The sequence below is a fragment of the Adiantum capillus-veneris genome, chromosome 9 (genome assembly GCF_014529385.1).
Source record: "Adiantum capillus-veneris isolate H3 chromosome 9, ASM1452938v2, whole genome shotgun sequence".
In the NCBI taxonomy this organism is placed as follows: Eukaryota; Viridiplantae; Streptophyta; class Polypodiopsida; order Polypodiales; family Pteridaceae; genus Adiantum; species Adiantum capillus-veneris.
In genome coordinates, this window is record NC_140939.1 from 6,667,158 (window position 1) to 6,687,171 (window position 20,014).

Consider the following 20,014-nt stretch of genomic DNA (forward strand, 5'->3'; position numbering starts at 1 on the left):
ACACAGTGTTAGACAAGGCCCTTGCTTCGACAGTGCGGCAAGGAGCGCACAAGCTACTTCTTTATGTCCTTGGTTTCTCCTAATTCCAAGTGTGCTTCATGCTAGAAGGGTTCTTCATAAATCTTTACAGGTGGTTTTGACGATGCAATAGTTCTTCCTTCCGATGATGAGACTCGTGCAAGGCTATAGAGGCACTTGTTTTCCTTGTTGTTTGCACGCTAACATTGTTTTGGTACCCCACCCGAGGAGCAAGTGCTCATGTGCTCCAATTCTTGTGAAATATGTCTATTCTGCAGGCAGAGAATGTAAAAGGGATGTGGTTGCTTATGGACAACCGCCTATGTATTTGTAAATTGTGGACAGCACTTGAGGCGGTCGTGTAATTGGATTGCAGCCTTTGGAGGGTCGTGAGGTTTTGTGAAGCCAAGCACTAGAGGCCGGGTTACCCAATGTGAGGTGGATTAGGTACTGGAGCGATCCATCGACATCCCTTGAACTTACAACGTCACATATAAGTGTTTTTGTGGCAAGCAAACATGGCGAACAAGTTTCCACAGTTTCATGGATTACCTAATGAGAATGCACGGGCTTTTATTGAGAAATTGGAAGTTAATTGCTTATTGCGGAATATTCTAGATCAAGCTATATTATTGCGGTTGCTGCACTACAGTTTACAGGATGAGACAAAAATTTGGTTACAAAATTATGAAGAGGTGATACAGGCACAAACTCCCGGGGTGGTTGAGGACTACAATCGTGTGAAACAGACTTTTTCTAGCACAATACAGAAGCATTGAAGTACCTGAGGAAGTTTGGCATGAAATTTTGGGGTACACTCAGAAGGCTAATCAAAGTGTTGACGATTTTGTCCTGCAGTTTACCCATTTATGGGATAAATGGGCCCGAGCTTTAGGAAATGAAATCCCTCCAGCCATGTTAAAGAAGGATCGTTTTGTGGAGGAAAATCTGAAGTTCAAAGTTGAGTTGAAAAGGCTCGCTACTTTCAAGAAAGCAGTCACCATCACCAGGGAGAAAGAATGAAAAGCTCAAAGACTCAATGAGTATGGGAGAGCGGTCCATGTACAAGGTAATGGTGGCCAAAATGAGAGAAATCAGGTAGAGGTTGAAGCCCAACCTGATCAAAAGGGTTGCAAACACTGAACAGTTACAACGAAATATGCAAGACATAATGACCATGATGCAGGAATTACGGATCAATGTTCTTGGAGGTGGTCGTGGTCGTGGTCGTGGTCGTGGTAGAGGAATGGCCCAGCCATATGAAGCTCCACCTAATGCTAATGTGGATCGTGGACAAGGTGTCTTTGAGCCACAAAGGAGGTTCATCCCTACCTTTTATAATTATGGTGAACTTGGTCATCTCAGAACTTATGTCCAAGGCCAATAAGCATGGGAGGTGATATGTTTCCACTTCCTCGGCAGATTCCTAACAAGGCTAATGATTATGCATTGGATATACGGGGAGATCAAAGTATTGACCAGGAAAATCAAGCTTGAACCTCTAGAGGTCATGTGGATATTGTGCGGGTTGAAAGGAAAGAAGCAGATATGATGCTTGTAGGCAAAAAAGAGAGGGAAGACTATGCTACTCCAGGTCCCAGTAAGAAGAAAGGGAAAGAGAAAGAGGGTGAAGATGCGAAAGTTAAAAGAAAGAGAAGACCTCGTAGACGGTTTGAAGTGGGATATTTACCTTTGGGAGAAGGTCAAACAACTTACAGTTTAAAGAAAGACCTTATTGGGAGAAAAGTAGATTGTACTTTTGGACAGTTGATGAATATGGTGCCCAAACTCAAGAGGCAGTGGAAGTCATTAGTGAATCCAGAGAAAGAGCCGAAGCATGGACAAGTCAGAGTGTTGGATATGGGAGAGTAACCCGACATTTGTCCTGTGGTGAACACTTGGCACAAAGGTGTGGGCATGGGGAAGGCCTTCATCGATGGAAGTGCTCAAGTTTTTGTCATCACACAGTCATGTGTTGAGAGATTGGGTCTCATTACATGTGGAAGCTCTGGATTCAGGATTAGCAAACCATGCCAAAGTAAAGTGTTTGGGGCTGATTAAGAATTTGGAAGTTGAAGTCTTTAATGTGAAGGTTATAAACTTTAATGTTATGCCAGCTGGCCTGGGAGCTTTTCCTCTCATTTTGGGACAACCTTGGTTGAGAGCTATTGGTGCTGTGCAAGATTGGGGCAAGGCCACAATCTATGTATATGGCAAGAAGGGTGAAAAGAGAGTGTTTCATATGACTACAAAGCAACCTTTGGCACTAGAAGATGTGGGTGAAGATGATGAATCCAAAGTTACCAGTGAAGATAGTTATGAAGATTCAGGAAGTAGCACTACTTCTAGTTCCAATGATGAGGATGAAGTGTCATTCTTACTGTTGGACGAGGCGAAGAGAGAAATTGGTAAAGTATTGCAAGTGTCAAGGGATATAAATGCTTCCAACCGTTTAGAACAACTTGAGGAGTTGATGCAGCCTAAACAAGAATTGTCAGTGAAGAAGGAGTTGATTCAAAACATGTTGAGTATTGATTTGACACAAGAAGAAAAAAGGGAGTACTTAACAATGTTGGACAGGTTTCCAAATCTTTGCATCACTTCATATCAAGAAATAAGGAGTTTAGTTAAAGATCGTGTGAAGATTGAACAAGTTGAAGGCACAAAGCCAATAAGACAGAAATTAAGAAGTATGGATAAGGAGCAAATGAATGCTTTAAAGAAAGAGGTGGATAAACTTTTGGATGCAAGGTTCATTGTGTCAATTGACAATGCTGAATAGGTGACCCCTGTAGTGATCACTCCAAAGAAAGATGGACGTTGGAGAGTTTGCATTGATTATAAGCCATTAAATGCGGTGACCAAAAAAGATTCTTATCCCTTACCCTTTATTGATCAACTGTTCGATGTAGTGGCTAGCTTTGAAAGATACAGTGTTTGTGATGGCTATTCAGGGTATTTCCAACTTATCCTTGCTTTTGAAGATCGGAAAAAGACTGTTTTTATCATTTCATGGGATTGTTTTTGCTTTTGTTGCCTTCCTTTTGAGTTAACAAATAGGATTGGAGCTTTTGAAAGTAAAGTGGATTGGGTCCTTACCCCATTCCTTGTCAAAGGGTTTATAGATGATTTTTGTATATACAGTCAAAGGAAAGAGCATGTTCAGAAGCTTGAAATGACTTTTGCAAGGTATGATGAATGCGGGGGTCAATTGAACCCTAAGAAATGTCATTTGACACAACCAAGAGTGAAGCTTATTGGACATGTAATTTTAGAAAATGGGATTGAGGCAGATCCAGAGAAAGTAGAAGCTTTGTTATTGTTGTCACCTCCAAAGGATACAAGACAGTTTGCCACTTTCATACAGAAGGTCAATATATGTCTCAATTCATACCTTTGGCATCACAGTTATTGTATCCATTGCAACAAGCAATTAAGAATGTACCTGGATGAATCCAGGATAAGCCCAAATTCACCCTTGAAAAAGAAAGTGCAAGGTATAAATCCATGGTAGTCACCCACAAGACAATATAACCATCAGCTCCATCATGCATAGTATTGACTAAATACCACGACATCCCCACTAACGTCGTCAGTGCCCAATAGTGGGTGTAGAACTAGGTACTAACATATGCTCCCCAACACAACACACACCACACGCACGCACGCACGCACATGAGCATACATCTACACAAAGTTCAACGGACTGAGTTTTTGTCATGACTCCAGAGATAAGGGCAGACTCAGCCATAATGAAGCCTAGCACTAAAAGAAGCATTAAATCGGAAAAATTAGCACAAAAATGAGGTAGTTGATAGGACATACGCACCACAAAAGATAGAAAGAATTAGCACAATATAAACTCATTGTAACTCGGACAAAAACTTCACAATGTGAAGTCTGCATGTACACTTTACGACTAAAAAATATCATAGTTACCGCGGAACGCCTATATGGAGCCTTGGAACGCCGGAACGGCGTTCTGGCCGGTCAAAAATTCAGGGAACGCGTCGGAACGGACTGCCGTTCCGACAAGCAGGCCATCACCGGAACGGACCGGTTGGAACGGCCCGGAACGAGGCGGAACGACCGGAACGGCAGCAACGGGCAGAAACGGGCAGTTTTTCAACTTTTAAAAATATAGCTGTTTGGGAGATTTGGGCAGCCAACGGCCATTTAAATTTTACAGCCCTATATAAATCCCCCATTCTTCACCAAAGCATCAAGGAAGTTTGAAGGGGGCCATCTCTCCCTTGCTCTCAACTCTCGAGTCTCGACTCTCAAGACATAGGGGCCTAGCCTCTAGCTCTCAAGCCATAACCTCTCTCTCTCTTGGGCTAACCCTCAAGGCTCAAGGGTCAAACTCTCTCTCTCGGTCTCAACTTCCAAGAGGTGAAGCCTCTCTCTCGAGTCTCAAGCTCTCTATCTCAACTTCTCATTGCTCAAGCCTCAAGCAAGAACGGAATCAAGCCTCTCTCTCTCTCAAGCCCTCTCTCAAGCTATCTCTCTCTCTCAAATCCTCAAAGATCAAGCTCTCTCTCTTTCACGGATAATCCATGGCCTCTTCTTCTCGTTCAACCCCCTCCGTTCATGCGGGCAACACTCAAAAGGCGAAGGAATGGTCGTGGTGGGATGAAGTGACCTCGGAGGGCACCTTGTCGGCGGCGGGAGGTTCTCGTGCATGGGGATGCAAGCTATGCTCTTACACACGGAAAGGGGGGCATGACAAAGTGAGGGCACACTTTCTTCGAGTGCCGGGACATGAGGTGAAATTTTGTGCCAACGTAACCATCGAGAAGAAGAAGGAGCTCGAGGAAAAGGATCGGTAATTTAACCATAAAGCCAAGCCGGCACGCAAAGGTATTGATCCAAAGACCCTCATTTTCCCTTCTTCCTCTCTACCCGGTGTAGGTGTTGGTGCATCTTCACAAGGACCATTTCGTCGCCAAAAGACCCTTGCCACCTCTTGGGACCCAAAGAAGAAGGAAGAGGTGGATGCGGCCGTGGCCCGATTCTTCTATCACGACCATATCCCATTTGTCGCAGCGAGGTATGTTCATTGTTTTATGATTTATCAATCTTCTCTCTCATTTCTTTCGTTATCGTCGGTTCCACTTTTTTGATACTAACCTCTTCTATGTTTGATCGAAATAGGTCGGAGTATTGGAAAGTCATGGTGCAACGGATTGGAGAGTATGGCACCGGCTATGTGCCGCCATCTTTAGAGGCTCTCCGAACCACCTTGCTCGATCGAGAGAAGGCTATTGTGGAGCAAGCAACCCTCAACATTCAGCGTCTTTTGGCAAAACATGGCGTTTCCCTCATTGCCGACGGGTGGAACGATACAAGGAAGAGATCTATCCATGGTCTCGTCGCATACTCCAGTGGAGAGATGTACTTTGTGCACTCTCATGATGCCACTGAGAGTGACAAGTCCGCCGATGTCCTCTCTGCAGAGTGGACAGCGGCCATAGAAACCATCGGTGAGCAACACGTGGTGGCCTTTGTCACAGATGGGGAGGCATCAAACAGGGCAGCAGTAGCTATCATAGAGGGCCACTATCCGCATGTGACAGTATGCTTTTGCATGGCACACTGCTTGAACAACCTTCTAAAAGACATCGGCAAGCTAGACTGGATTGCTCCAGTCATTGCTGATGCAGTGAAGATGGTTACTTTCATCAACAATCACAACTTGGTTCGGAGTGAGTACCTCAAGAGGTCGGGCGGCAAAGTGCTTCTAAAGTATTCAGATACCCGCTTCGCATTCAACTTTCTTCTTGTACGCAGGCTGTCTGAATGTCAAAATGCGGTCCGACAGGTCTTCATCAGTGATGAGTTCACCACCTCCCCCTATGCAAAGACAGTTGCAGGGATTTTGTGCAAGGATAAGGCAGAGGATCTTGAGTTCTGGAAGGAGCTCAAGAGTCTAGATGCACAGGTAAAACCGGTGGTTCATTTGCTTCGAGTTCTGGATGGCATGGATCCTTGCATTGTCAAGATTTATGAGGCAATGGACCGCATGATTGAGCAGCTTGCACAGCTTGAGCCGAACGCAGAGCGATATGAGGAGATCCATGCGCTTTGCAGCTCGAGGTGGAATTCATATGCCTCTCCTTTACACGGGGCAGCGTACATGGTGGATCCAGAGTTCCAAGGTGCAGGGCAAGAGACAGATAGGGAAGTCATGAACCAATTTACAGAGATCTTAAACAAGATGGTTCTAGACAGAGATGGGCGACACATTGTCAGAGATCAGCTAAGACAGTACAGAGAGATGCGGGGGTCATTTGGCAGTCCAGATGCTCAGATTGATCGCAGGAAAATAGGTTCAGTGCTTTGGTGGGAGGACTATGGCTATGATGGCCCTGAGCTTCAGAGATTGGCGATCCGTATTCTCAGCCAGTCAGTTAGTACCTCATGCTTGGAGCAATTGTGGAGTACCTTTAGCCACATTGCTTCCAAGAAGAGGAATCGGCTTGGAGTGGAGAAGGCTAATGATCTTGTCTTCGTCAGCGCAAATTTGAAAATGCTTTGCAAGAGTACAGACAAACAGACAGATCCTTTTACACAGTGGGAGATGGAGCAAGAGGCTTCTCAGGCGGATGGAGATGCACATCCACCAGCACCAGGTACTTCATCTATGGCTGAGATCGAGCCGGACCTAGACCTTGATGATAAGGAATGGGAGGATGTGCATGATTTACAGCCGGCTACTACGGATTGGGAGGCCTCTCAGGCTAGTGGCTCTTGAGTCTTGAGTCTTTGCCATTTATCCTTACCTTTTTGTATGGCTGCTTGAGCCTTGCCCTCTTTGCCATTTGTAGCTACTAGCATCTTTATGGTATTTGTCACCTTCAGTCTTTTGGTATTGTGGTCACTGAAGTCTGGTTTGAACTTTGCCCCCCTTTGGTTTTTTTGTAGCACCTTGGCTGCTGGCGGCCCTTGAGGCTTGTTACTATGTTAGCCATAATTAATTCCAAAGTGTTATCTCTGACTACTACTCTTGCAATTATTTAAGAGCATTGTGTATGTACTATGGAAATTGTGTTTGCTCATTGTTGTTCATCTGGCTATGTACTCTGGGCGCCTCACATCCCAATCAAGTCGTAATAAGGTTAAATGGTCTTCGAATCGTGTTTTTTGTGGGTATTAGAGTCAAAGGACTCTAATACTACTTGTATTCAAACACATAACGCTAAAAAAAATAATATTTGGGTGTTTTTTTAGCCTGCCGTTCCGCGCCGTTCCCGTTCCGGGCCCATTCCCGTTCCCCCGTTCCGCAGAGAGGCCCGTCGCCGTTCCCGTTCCGCGTTCCGGGTAACTCTGAAAAATATACCTAGATGAATCCAGGATAAGCCCAAATTCACCCTTGAAGGAAAGTGCAAGGTATAGACCCATGGTAGTCACCCACAAGACAATATAACCATCAACTCCATCATGCATAGTATTGACTAAATACCACGACATCCCACTACCGTCGTCAGTGCCCAATAGTGGGTATAGAACTAGGTACTAGCATATGCTCCCCAACACACAATACACCACACGCACGCACACACATAAGCCATAGTTACCAGGAACGCGAAACCGGAACGGGAGCGCGGAACGGGAACGCGGAACAAAATGCCATTCCCTGTTACGGGTACTCACGTTTGAAACACGGAACGGGGATTCGGAACGAGAACTTGGAATGGGAATGGGGAACGGGGAACGGAGACCTGAAAACGCCCATTCCCTGTTACTATGACATGAGCATACATCAACACAAAGTTCAACGTACTGAGTTTCTGTCATGACTCCGGAGATCAAGGGCAAACTCAGCCATAATGAAGCCTAGCACTAAAAGAAGCATTAAATCGGAAAAATTTGCACAAAAAATGAGGTAGTTGATAGGGCATACGCACCACAAAAGATAGAAAGAATTAGCACAATATCAACTCGTCGTAACTCGGACGAAAACTTCACAATGTGAAGTCTGCATGTCCGCTATACGACTAAAAAATATACCTAGATGAATCCAAGATAAGCCCAAATTCACCCTTGAAGGAAAGTGCAAGGTATAGACGCATGGTAGTCACCCACAAGACAATATAACCACTAGCTCCATCATTGGAGTGGACACATGACTGTGAAGATAATTTTGACACAGTCAAAGAAGTTTTGAGTACACTACCTATTATGCAAGCTCTTGATTGGGAAAATGAATTTTATGTTAACCCATCAGTGGGAGATGATGCCATTGGGGCTATGTTGTTGCAAAGAGGGAAGGAACCTCGGTATATGAAACCAATGCATTATGCAAGCAGGGTCAAGACTTCTCATGAAAGAGATTACTCAGAAATTGAATTGGTGATGATCAATATGGTTTATGCTTGCAGACGATTCAGACATTACCTGTTACAAAAGTCGTTCACTTTTCTCATCGGTTATTCATTGCTTTCTCAACTGTTTAATAACTCAAATATATCAAATACAGTGATGAAATGGGTTATTGGACTGCAAGAATTTTAGTTCACTTTTTGGGTGAAAGAAAGTACTTGGGCTACCTTAGCAAATTTACTCATTTATAAAGAGACTCCTATTTTGGTTAAAGAAGAGGTGGTGCAAAGGAAGAATGTGGAACCTCTTGCCATATCCAATGCTTCACTGTTATGCTTTGATGGCTCTTATCGAAGAAGTCATGATGCTGCTTCTGAAGGAATTTTCATCTATGATGCACAAGGAAATCTTGTAAGGAAACAAGGACTGAAACTTGATGCAAAAAGTAACAATGAAGCAGAGTACATGGCTCTTGAAGATGGCTTGCACATCTATTTACAGTCGGGAATTAGACACCTACAAATCAAAGGAGTTGCCTTGTTGATTGTGAAGCAAGTATTGAGAGTATGGAAGAATAAGAATCCTAAACTAAAAAATTTATGCTTCAAGATGAAATTGTTACTCAAAAAGTTTGAAGCATAGAGTTTACAACATATTCAAAGGTCTCAAAATGAAGAAGCTCATGACGTTGCCCAAGAAATGATCACTTGTGTGTTTGTGCTGAAGGCTAATGCCCCTTTATACCATGGAAGGAAAGTGTTATCAAAGGAGGTGGATTCTCCGTTGACAAGTGTTTTACCTGAGGGTCTACCATCATCCAAAAAGTATGCTTTTATAAGAAAAGCTAGAGAGTACAAAATACTTGATGATGTGCTTTACATGAAAGGAAGTGATTTAGTATTGCGTCGTGTGCCCTCGAAAGAAGAAATCTACAAGATTTTGAAAGAAAATCGTGAGGATTCTTGTGAAGACCATTTTGCCATGAAGATTATGTTACATAAAATTTTGCAAGAAGGCTATGTGTGACCAAGTATCCAGCGAGATGTTAACCATTGGTGCAAATCTTGTTTATCTTGTCAGAAAATGGTGAAGAGAATTTTGAATCCTGAATTACGAAAGACAATTCTAGCTTTTGATGTGTTTGAAAAATGGGGTCCTAATGCTATTAGACCACTACCTAGACTGGTAAAAGAAATGCTTACATTTTGACAGCAGTGGATTATTTGTCACGATGGGCAAAAGCTAAAGCTGTCAAACAGATCACCAGTAAGGAAATGGGAAAGTTTGTATATGAACATATATGCTGCAAATTTAGTGTGCCATTGGAACTACTTTTTGATAGAGGGCCGGGATTTAGAGAAGACCTGTTTGATTTCCTGTACGAAAAGCTCAATATACAACACAGGTACAGTTCTCCTTATTATCCACAATGCAATGGTCTCAATGAAAGGTTCAATGGAGAGTTGGTGAGAATCTTGACAAAGATGACCCAGACACATGGGAAAACTTGGGATTCAGAGTTGCCTTGTCCATTATCGGCCTATAGAATTGCTATCAAAACGAGCACAAGGTTTTCTCCTTACCACTTGGTTTATGACAAGGAAGCTTTAATGCCAATTGAAGTGGAGATTCCTGCACTTAAATTGTTGTCATTGGGAGATGCAGAGCAAAGAGAAAAAGGTTATTGGATTTACAATGTTTGCAACTGGATAGAGTTTTGGCTTTGAGCTACTATGAGGACGTGTCAAAAAATTTCAAATAAAGGCTAATGAGTGTGTAAAGAATAAGGGAATTGAAAAGGGTGAACTTGTGTTACGATACAAAAGTAAGTTGGACAATACTTTTCAGAAAAAAAATCAAATTAAGTAGGAAGGTCCTTTTATTGTTGTGAACAAGTTTGACAATGGCACATATCAGTTGTCAGATTTGGGTGGTGCACAGCATAAATACCATGTTAATGGTTACAGGTTGAAGAAGTATCTAGCACGTTTGATGACAATTGTGACAGATGAGATGCTATCAATGGAGGAAGAAAGTGTGAAGACATCTGAAAATGTGAATGCGGTTTTTGGGAATGAACTACAGCAGTTTTTCACCCTAGAAACTTCTGCTTGTCATGAATGATCAAGCAAGCTAGGGAAGGTTGGCAAGCTATGTCATGCATTTTTTGGATGAGCATGAAGCAAGTAGATCGTGCCAAAAAGCTTGCTAACTAGCCTCATGTATATATGTGTACACAGTGCTTCGAGTCTTGGGAGTGACCATGTAAAAATTCATGTACAAAGGTTTGGTTTTTCCAAGCTTGGTTATTTTAGTTTTGGGTTGTTTGAGTCCCCAAAAGAAATGAAGTATTGTTTAAATGCCTCCAATAAGGTAAGACTCAAAGAGACAAAATACTTCAGCAACACATAAGCACTCCAAACTCTTTCAACCGGCAAAAGGCTTAGACTAAACATGCTATTATTTGCAATTTAACCTTTATGCGTCAATAACACACAAATCAAGAGCCTCAAACGAGACTTTTTAAAAAAAGGTGTAGAAGGCCTAAGTGTGCACAAGACACGATTGAATAGAGGAACATTTACCAATAATATAAAAGTTGATGAAATGCTTGCCTTGAAATTTATAAAGCAAAATTCGGATGGTTCTTTGATTCATGAGATTTCTTTTTGCCAACTCATCCTCTACCTGCATTCAAGTTATTTTGTCCAAAAAAAGTCTTAAAGCATGAAAAGAGTTACACAAACCAATCAATTAGCTTGCATAAGAAATTTTTCTTTGCACAAAAACATGAACACAATGCTTGATCTTTTGAAGTATCAATAAGCAAGGCCCCTTTACTTTCACGTTACCTTATTACATATAAGGTAGATCCTATGCTTCATTAGATGTTTGTAGCATGCAAATTGTGGCATGGCTGGAAACTGGGACTTATATTTAAAGGAGATGCTTAACAAAGTGACTATCATGAGCTGGTGCATTGACATACAAGCTAGTCATGTTTCTCCTCTTAAGACAAATACTTCGGTTTCTAAGACTAGTGAAGATTGGCCATCATCTCTCTTTCTTCTCTCTTCTACTTGCATTTAGTTTCAATCTCCATTGACTTATTGTGCAAGTTTTGCTTTCCCAGCCCTACCTACAAGAAAGAGCGAGTCCTTTTTTTGGGGCACAAAAAGTGGCTTTATACTGTGTACAGAGAGACTGTTGGGGATGCTCAAAAACCAATGGCCCAGAGGATGTACAAGATGGGGAGTAAGGGCTATTGTGTACATCAAGGTGGCATGTATGAAGAATGCAAATGAACCACTGAGAGGTGCGTAGTGCCATGTGATGTGTACATGGTCCAGACTGAAAGGGACTAAAGATCATGCCCATGTTTGAAGAAAAGAGTCTCTGCCTCTCCCTTGCCTTCGAGGAGCCAGCTGAAGTATCCCACTGGTTACAAAGAGTATGCAGCAGCTCATTCCAAATAGTTGTCAAAGTGGTCAACATAGGGGAAGATTGTGAGCCCAAAATGTGAGCACAATGAGACTTTCACATGGTCCAGAGTGTGATGCTATAGATCATAGTGAAAATTGCATCCCTTCGAGAGAGGTCCAATTGATGGACAGTGTCTAGAACCATCTGTGCTTGATCCATACCCAATTATGTAAGCATGAAGATCGGATCTGTCGAGGAGTCCTAAACGAAGGTGTGTGACCCCAAAAATTGCAAAAGCCATGCAACCACCCCCCATGTCACAAACCCATCATGAATGCCCACTCTGATTAGCAAACAACAAACCGTCCTCCACATTGGCTGAGCATATAGACAAACCCAGAAACAGTGCCTCAAGGACTAATGCTACAAAGTGCATCGCTGGCAAGTCGGATCATGACCAGTAATCTCCAGGTGCCAACAGGCAACCCTACATGCGCAGTCATCCACATGAAATAGCATATGCAGCGACTGATCCTGATGCTCCAAATGCATGCCCAGAACTATTGTTGAAAAGCTGGAGATATGCGCTGAGCCGTCTTGTCGTCAAGATGATCCTCCTCGCAAGGGATACAGTGTACTAAAAAAAGGAAAGAGGGCTCCCATCGATCTCTAAAGAAGCCCACTGCCACCCACCAGGATGATAGGATCCCCCTCCAACTCAGCCGATGGTCACCCCTGCCAGATCCACAGCCTCCAAAATGGTGCCTCCTCTACTATGAATACCTGATCAACACAAGCGCCTCCCCAAAGAGCCCACCACTCGAGCAAGCTGCAATTGAGCATCTAGTGTCACAATCTGGTGACGTGGCTGCCCAGTGCACACACAGACCCACCCCCGGGTGGCATACCCGCAGAGAGCTCGTTGTGATGCTGACGTGGCAGGCAGCATACGGACGTGTCCGGATTTTGCAGCGCAGTTCACGGGATTGTATGGAAATGCTGATGTGGCAGCTGGTGTACGGAAAAAGCAGTTTACGGCAGAGTTTTTGGCTACGCAAGAGAGAAAGAGCGCTTTTAAATTTTTTAAAGCTTTTCTTTAAATTTCCTAAGAAACCTTGTGAGAAGAATGGTTACGCTTTATTTTTGGGACAGCTTTTGATTTTGCGGCTTTCGGGCTCTGCTTTTAGCATCCCTTGTGAATCTATAAAATAGTGGTTTGGGCTCTCACTTCTCAGAGCAACTGGACGCGGAGTCTGAGAGTGAGTCCTGACCACTCCCTTGTACTTTGAGTTGCAGATTAATACAAAAAGAAATACCAAAAGGGGCGCCAGTCTTGGGGGCCAATATCTCTAGGCACGGAACTGCGTCAGCCCAGTGTCGAATCAATTGTGAACTGTAAACTGTTATGAAGTGAAAGTGAATTCTTGTGGTGTCGCGGTAGAATCTCGACTTGGAGTGTCCGAGTCTGTTATAGAGGTATTAGAGCACGGCCGATTTCTCTTCTACGGGAAATCCAATCCTTTTTACGCGGCACCTATGGCTTCAAGCAGAGATCAGTCGACTTCCTCTGCATCCGGAAATGCGGGAAGAGATAACGACGAAGCTTCACGCGAGGAGTACGATCCGCCTCGGCCTATTCAGGCGGAGATCGAAGAGATGGAGCGTCAACGATTGATCAGCGATGCAACAAAGATGATGCTAAATTTTGCTAAGGACCCGAAATTTGCAAAATTTATGAGCCAGACCTCCTTCGACGAGGTGCATGCACAATGGCGGCAAACCACAGAACCACCCCTCAAACCAGCACTAAAGAAACCTCCTGGAGCAGGTCCTAGTGGCGGGCACCTCCCAGTGCGACCATCAGAGTCCTATATGATATCCAATCCCGCTGCTCCACTCACTGATTACAGAAGCCCTCACCTGACAGTGTCCGTTTTGGGTCGACAATTCTCAGGAGTGATAGTGGATGGTGGATCTGGCATCAACCTGATGCCCGAGTTCACTATGTTAGATATAGGTCTACAACCTACTCGCCCTGTCCCCTTCACAGTTACATTGGCCGACCAGCGGACAGTCTACCCAGTGGGCATAGTGGACAATGTGCCTCTGCAGGTACAAGGCTTTACTTTTAACTTGGATTTTGTTGTGGTTCGTCTTCCCCAGGTTGAGGGCGGATTTCCCTTGCTCATTGGAAGACCATGGCTGCGACACACTAAAGCACTTCATGATTGGGGAAACGACGCAATGTGGATACAAACTTCTGGCTCCCCGATGCAACCCATCCTCTTAGAAGGAGGTATGGATCTAGTGGCGCAGCAAGTTTCTTTGTCGATGGAAACTAACCCTGAACAAGAACAGCCTACTACACCTGAAGGGTCAGACGAAGATCTGCTGGAGTGGTTGGAGGCTACCAAATCTATGCCTTGTTATGGAGTCTCTATTCACTCTTTGCCTGAAGGTACACCCTCTTCAAATGGTTCCACAGTAACTAAAGCTAATGTGCCACTTGAGCTTATGAAGAAGCATAAAAGCAATAAGAAATTTCCTCTAGAGGAGTTCACCCCCCTTCAAACATCAACCCCTTTGGTGTCTGCTTCTCAGACCAGAACAAAGCTCTCCTCTGTGTCTAGCAAACTCCCTTCACAGAACCCGTCCTACAAGATGAATTCCAAGATCATGATAGTTGTGTGCTCTTTATTTGCCCCCTACCCATCGCCCTACCCTCCCCGTCTCCCCCTCGCCCTCGAGCTAATCCCTCCGCCTCCCCTCGCCCTACCCTCCCCCTCACCCTCGCCTAGTCCCCCTCGCCCCTAGTCCCTCCCCCTCCCCTGGCCCCTACCCACTCGCCCTCGCCCTACCCTCGCCCTCGCCCATAGTCCCTCCCCTTCACCTCCTCGCCCTCGCCCCTACCCTCCCCCTCACCCTCGCCCCACCCTCCCCCTCCCCTCGCCCCTACCCACTCGCCCTTACCCTACCCTCACCCCCTCGCCCTCGCCCTCGCCCTAGTCCCCCTCGCCCTCGCCCCTACCCACTCACCCTCGCCTAGTCCCACCCCCTACCCTATCTCTCCCTCGCCCCTACCCACCCCCTCTCGCCCCTACCCTCCCCCTCACCTTCCCCTCGCCCCTACCCTCTCCTAACCTCGCCCCTACCCACCCCACTTCCTCTCGCCCTACCCTCTCTTCCCCTCGCCCTACCCACCCCCCTCCACCACTCGCCCTATCTAAACTTTCCCAACCCTCTCAACCTCAGCCTCATCTCCCCCACCCCGCTGATCTACATTGTATCTGCAGTAGCCTCAAGCTCCCTTTGCAACCGAAGGAATCTCTTCAAAGAGTCTGCATTCCAATTGCTTTGTGAACCCTTCATGCTCTTCCTCAACAACTACGACTGGCCTCTGCAACTCCTTCAGGAGCCTCTCATTTGCCTCCATAGCAACTACACTTCATTGGTTTTCAGCTCGAGAAGTGCCAAGAGTTTGTTGCAGCTCTTCGCACTCTACATGGAAATTCCTAGAACACATCCAGTGCGTAGTCGTCTAGAGTGAGTCTATACACAGAGCACATCTTCGCCATCAATGCACATTTGAGCCTCGACACCCCATTGTACCTGTGAGTCCTGGGCTGTGGAGCTGAGTGTCCTGCCACGCCAGAGTCTGTATCAGTCTTTGAGATAGTCGAGTCATATGTTCTGGTCTGCTGTTGTGTCTTTGTGAGCTCTATTATGTCTATTGTTTCCCTTTTGTTCAGTCTGTTTGAGTGAGATTGTCACGCACATTGCACAGAGGACCACCCACTGTAGAGATCACGACACATTATCCGCGCTACAATTCTACAACAGCAGCAGATTCAGCCTTAGATGATTGCAGAAGACCCCCATTTTCAGCCATAAAAACGCAGCCAAAACAGTCATTTTCAGCCACCGAAACAATCCCGAAATTCAGCAGATAGAAGACCACAGATTTCAGCCCTAAAGCCGTCGTCGTCATCACCGTCGTCGTCATCGGCATAGTCCCAGATTGCATCAGTCCATTGCATCGTCATTGTACCACTTTGTGCAATCATAAGTAGACCACTCTCGCCGACGAGAGTGGGACCTTCGAAGGAGGGTTTTACAACGTCTCTGGTGTCGTATCTCTCTTCTCACTCTATCTCTCAGTCTCATACACTTGCACGCACATTGTCCATTCACTTTGTTCGTGATCATAGCACTTTCCATTAAGAACAGAAGGCTCTCCCTTCCATAAGAACTAAAAGGAACCTTGAGCACAGTTCGGAGCACTCATCTTGAGCAAAGCGCAAACAATCATTCCGCTGCACCTAACATTGGTATCAGAGCTTTGGCAATGTTCTGTATAACTCAAGAAAAGAACCACAAGAATCACAAGAATATTTTTTTTTTGCTTGTTGCGGTCGCACGAACCCAAGTTCGCTTAGGCATGTCAATTCCTAATCGTGTTTTTTGAAGAGTGACAGGAATCCCAAGAAAGAAGGGCTTGTCCAGCCTCCCCTTGTGTCTCTTTTTCACTCATTGAGAGCGGACCATGCACTTAGCGGCCGGCCAATCGACGTGAGGTGGGAAAAAGCAACCTTGGTGTGGGCGCAAGGCCGCCAAGGGGTGCGCCCGCGGAAAGGAGTAGGGGTGAAGAGAAGATCCTTCTTAAACACGGTTTGCAAGCGAAAGAAACCCTCAAGAACCCCAAGACCCCAAGAACCAAGCCCCACAAGAACCCAAGTTCCTCGTGGACTTAAGAACAAAGACTCCCAAGAACCCAAGTTCCTCGTGAACTTAAGAATTCAAGACCCCAAGAACCACAAGAACCCACGACTTCAGAATGGTCATCACTCGAAGCGGAATGGATACTTCGCTTCGAGGTGATGAGCATGAGAGAGGCGAAGAAGAATTTTCCCCACCATGAGGTTTTTATGACCCTTCCCCATCTACGTCAAGGATTGCACTAACTCCTATGGAGAAGTTGAAGCACTTGTTTAAGGAAAGACAGTTAGAACGCGAAGAAAGAAAAGCAGAAAGAGAAGCAGAAAGAAAGGCCTACGAAGAACGAAGGGAAGCCATAGATCGTGAATACGAGAAGGACTGGCAACCATAAGGCGTGAGAGCGAGCAAGCACGCTTGGAAGAAAAAGAAAGTCAAGTCAAATTTGATTGCGAGAACAAAGCAAGACAAGCAAAATTTGATCGCGAGAACAAAGCAAGAATGAAAGAGATGTTGCGACTCTTTTCTCAAGTGCAGGCACAGATGCAAGAGATTCTGTAAAAGGAGACTCTCTCAGTCTCTTCTTCTCCAAAGCATGACACACAGGATTTGCATAATTGTGAGAAGCATGATGATTTGATTGACAATGATAAGCATGATGATTTGGATGTTAATGATGAGCATTTTGATTTGCATGATCAAGACGTGATTTCTCACAAGCATGATGAGTTGCATGAAGATGATGTGATTGTTCACAAGGATGATGTGTTAGTTTATGCTTTTTCTAGCGAAGCTAACCTCGTTGTAGGTTCGATCAATCACGAAGAATCGATCTTGGCTTTCGAGTCGAGGTCCAAAGAATCCCCAAAGGAGGATTCGATCATTCAGGAACAACCAATCTTGGCTCTCGAGCCTAGGTCCAAAGAACCCTCACAGGAAGTATTATGTGTTCGCATGGTTGATACGCACGCATTGTTCGAGTGTTTCATTCGTGATCATTTCCTGTATTTTAGTCAGCGTCTTTATGTGATCCCTTTTTCTAGGCATGACATATTGTACGTTGAGCACGTTTCACTCATGGATGAACACAAATGTATGCAGATTTTTCATAAAAAGCTGAAAGTATGCATTCAAGGAAGTCACAGTCCATGTCTCTTCCTTGGTATGACACATTCGTAGCAAGAGCACATGAAAGTATGAGCACCAAGTATGCGCATTTCCATTGTGATTTGCCATAGTTGATTGATTTCGATCAAAAGAGAAAGATTCGATCTCATTGTTTGCATATGTTTGATGAACGGTTTGTCACTCCGTCTATATGTTCATCTACATTGCATACACAGTCTTTAGAGAAGACAAGATTTTTTCCACTCACTTTACATGGAATAGGTATGTTCATGATTTTGTGTTGGAAGTGGTTTCAGGAATTTTCAGCCATGGAGATTTTTGAAGAAGGTGGACCTACGTCCATAGAAGAAGTGGAAGCAGTGAAGGAGACTCAGAAGACTTTGTGTCACTTTCGGCGCGGCCCAGAGAAGCAGGCATTGCAAACCTTTATGAAGTTCAAGTATCGCACAACCCACACATCGGAGTGGGCCGGGGAAGAGTCCCTTCCAGGATTCCGGATGCTATTGGCGATCTCCCTCGACGCCATACAGTTCGGTACCAGTACCTCACTTTGAAAAGGAGGGGATGACACGTGACACATCCAACCCTATGTGTCCGTGGACAAGCTACAGCATGATCAGGGTTGAGTCAGTCCAGTCAATCTAGATTTAGAAGTGATTTAGCACTTTTGTGAGTCTATTCGTAGACCGTGCATGCCCAGTCACTTAGCATAGATGCATATCCTCTGGTTGCACATAGCATGATCTTCAGAATTCCCATCAGAATCCATTAAAATCAGTTAGGGGAATTTTTCAGTGATTTTAGCCTATTTTCCCTATTTTTGATATTTTTCACTTATTAATTTAAGTGACTTTCCAACAAAAGTACGTAGGGCAATTTTGCTAAGTTTGTATATAAGCAAATCCAAGTTAGCACTCAATGGCAGAAGAGGCAGCAGGAGCACATGCTCAACAGGCACCTTCTCAGCAGAACCCCAACAGTACCCCTAACGTTTTTCATCTCCACTAGCACCTCCCTCAGACTTGGGCGTTTTTCAGCTTTGCAGATATCGCCACATGCCCAAACCTCAGCGTTTTCACTAGCGTTAGCAGATATCGCCACATGCCCGAACCTCAGCGTTTTCACTAGCGTTAGCAAATCAGCCTGGCGTTTGTGATTTTCAGCCATGATCGCCAGCAGCAGACCCAGAACAGCCTAGCGTTTTTGCTAACGACAGCAGGCTGCCCAACGTTTTGGTTTTCAGCCATTCCGCAGCAGAAGAAGCAGCGTTTTCAGCATTCTACAACAGCAGCAGATTCAACCTTAGATGATTGCAGAAGACCCCCATTTTCAGCCATAAAAACGCAGCCAAAACAGTCATTTTCAGCCACCGAAACAGTCCCAAAATTCAGCAGATAGAAGACCACAGATTTCAGCCCTAAAGTTGTCGTCGTCATCACCGTCATCGTCATCGGCATAGTCCTAGATTGCATCAGTCCATTGCATCGTCATTGTACCACTTTGTGCAATCATAAGTAGACCACTCTCGCCGACAAGAGTGGGACCTTCGGAGGAGGGTTTTACAACATCTCTGGTGTCGTATCTCTCTTCTCTCTCTATCTCAGTCTCATACACTTGCACGCACATTGTCCATTCACTTTGTTCGTGATCATAGCACTTTCCATTAAGAACGGACGGCTCTCCCTTCCATGAGAACTAAAAGGAACCTTGAGCACAGTTCGGAGCACTCATCTTGAGCAAATCGCAAACAATCATTCCGTTGCACCTAACACAGCAGGCAACTTCTCAGAAAGACCAAGCCTTGGTAGATTCCCTCCAAGCAACAGATCCCCCCCATCCTAGCGTTTCTTCATCAGCATTGCCTGGCGTTTTTGCACTAGCACACCATCACCAGAAGACCACAGCAGATAGCGGTTTTGGCATCAGATCCTCCCGCAAGCAGATCACAGCACCTAGCGTTTTGGAAGTCCAACTGCTAGCGTTTTTGGACCAGCTTCCCTAGCGTTTTTGGATTTCAGCATATACAGAATTTCAGCGATTTTCAGCATAGAAGAGTAGCAGATTCAGCCCAGAAAGACCATCAGTTTTCAGCCTAAAGAAACCTCAATTTTCAGCCCTAAACCTGCAGATTTTCAGCGTCAAAGACCCACAGAAAACAGCCCCTAGATCAGCGTTTTTGGACTAGTCGCAGATTTCAACCCATAGCGTTTTTGGACAGCAGATACTCACTTGCAGATTTCAGCCCTAGTGTCGACCTCGTCATCCCCGTCGTCGTCGTCAACATAGCCTAGACTTGCATCAGTCTCATGCATACAGTTTGTACCAGTTTGTGCAATCATAAGTAGACCACTCTCGCCGACGAGAGTGGGGCCTTCGGAGGAGGGTTTTACAACGTCTCTGGTGTCGTATC

General features: G+C 44.9%; 1 protein-coding gene across 1 annotated transcript in view; it reads right to left on the reverse strand.

Annotated features, from left to right (window-relative positions):
* The window catches only part of LOC147450081 (uncharacterized), a 53,564-nt gene that overhangs the window by 17,415 nt on the left and 16,135 nt on the right, over nucleotides 1–20,014 (reverse strand). The window contains exon 5 of the mRNA XM_086519412.1: nucleotides 10,956–11,028. Within this exon, the coding sequence (XP_086375538.1) occupies nucleotides 10,956–11,028 (73 nt within the window). The remainder of the gene's footprint in view (nucleotides 1–10,955; nucleotides 11,029–20,014) is intronic.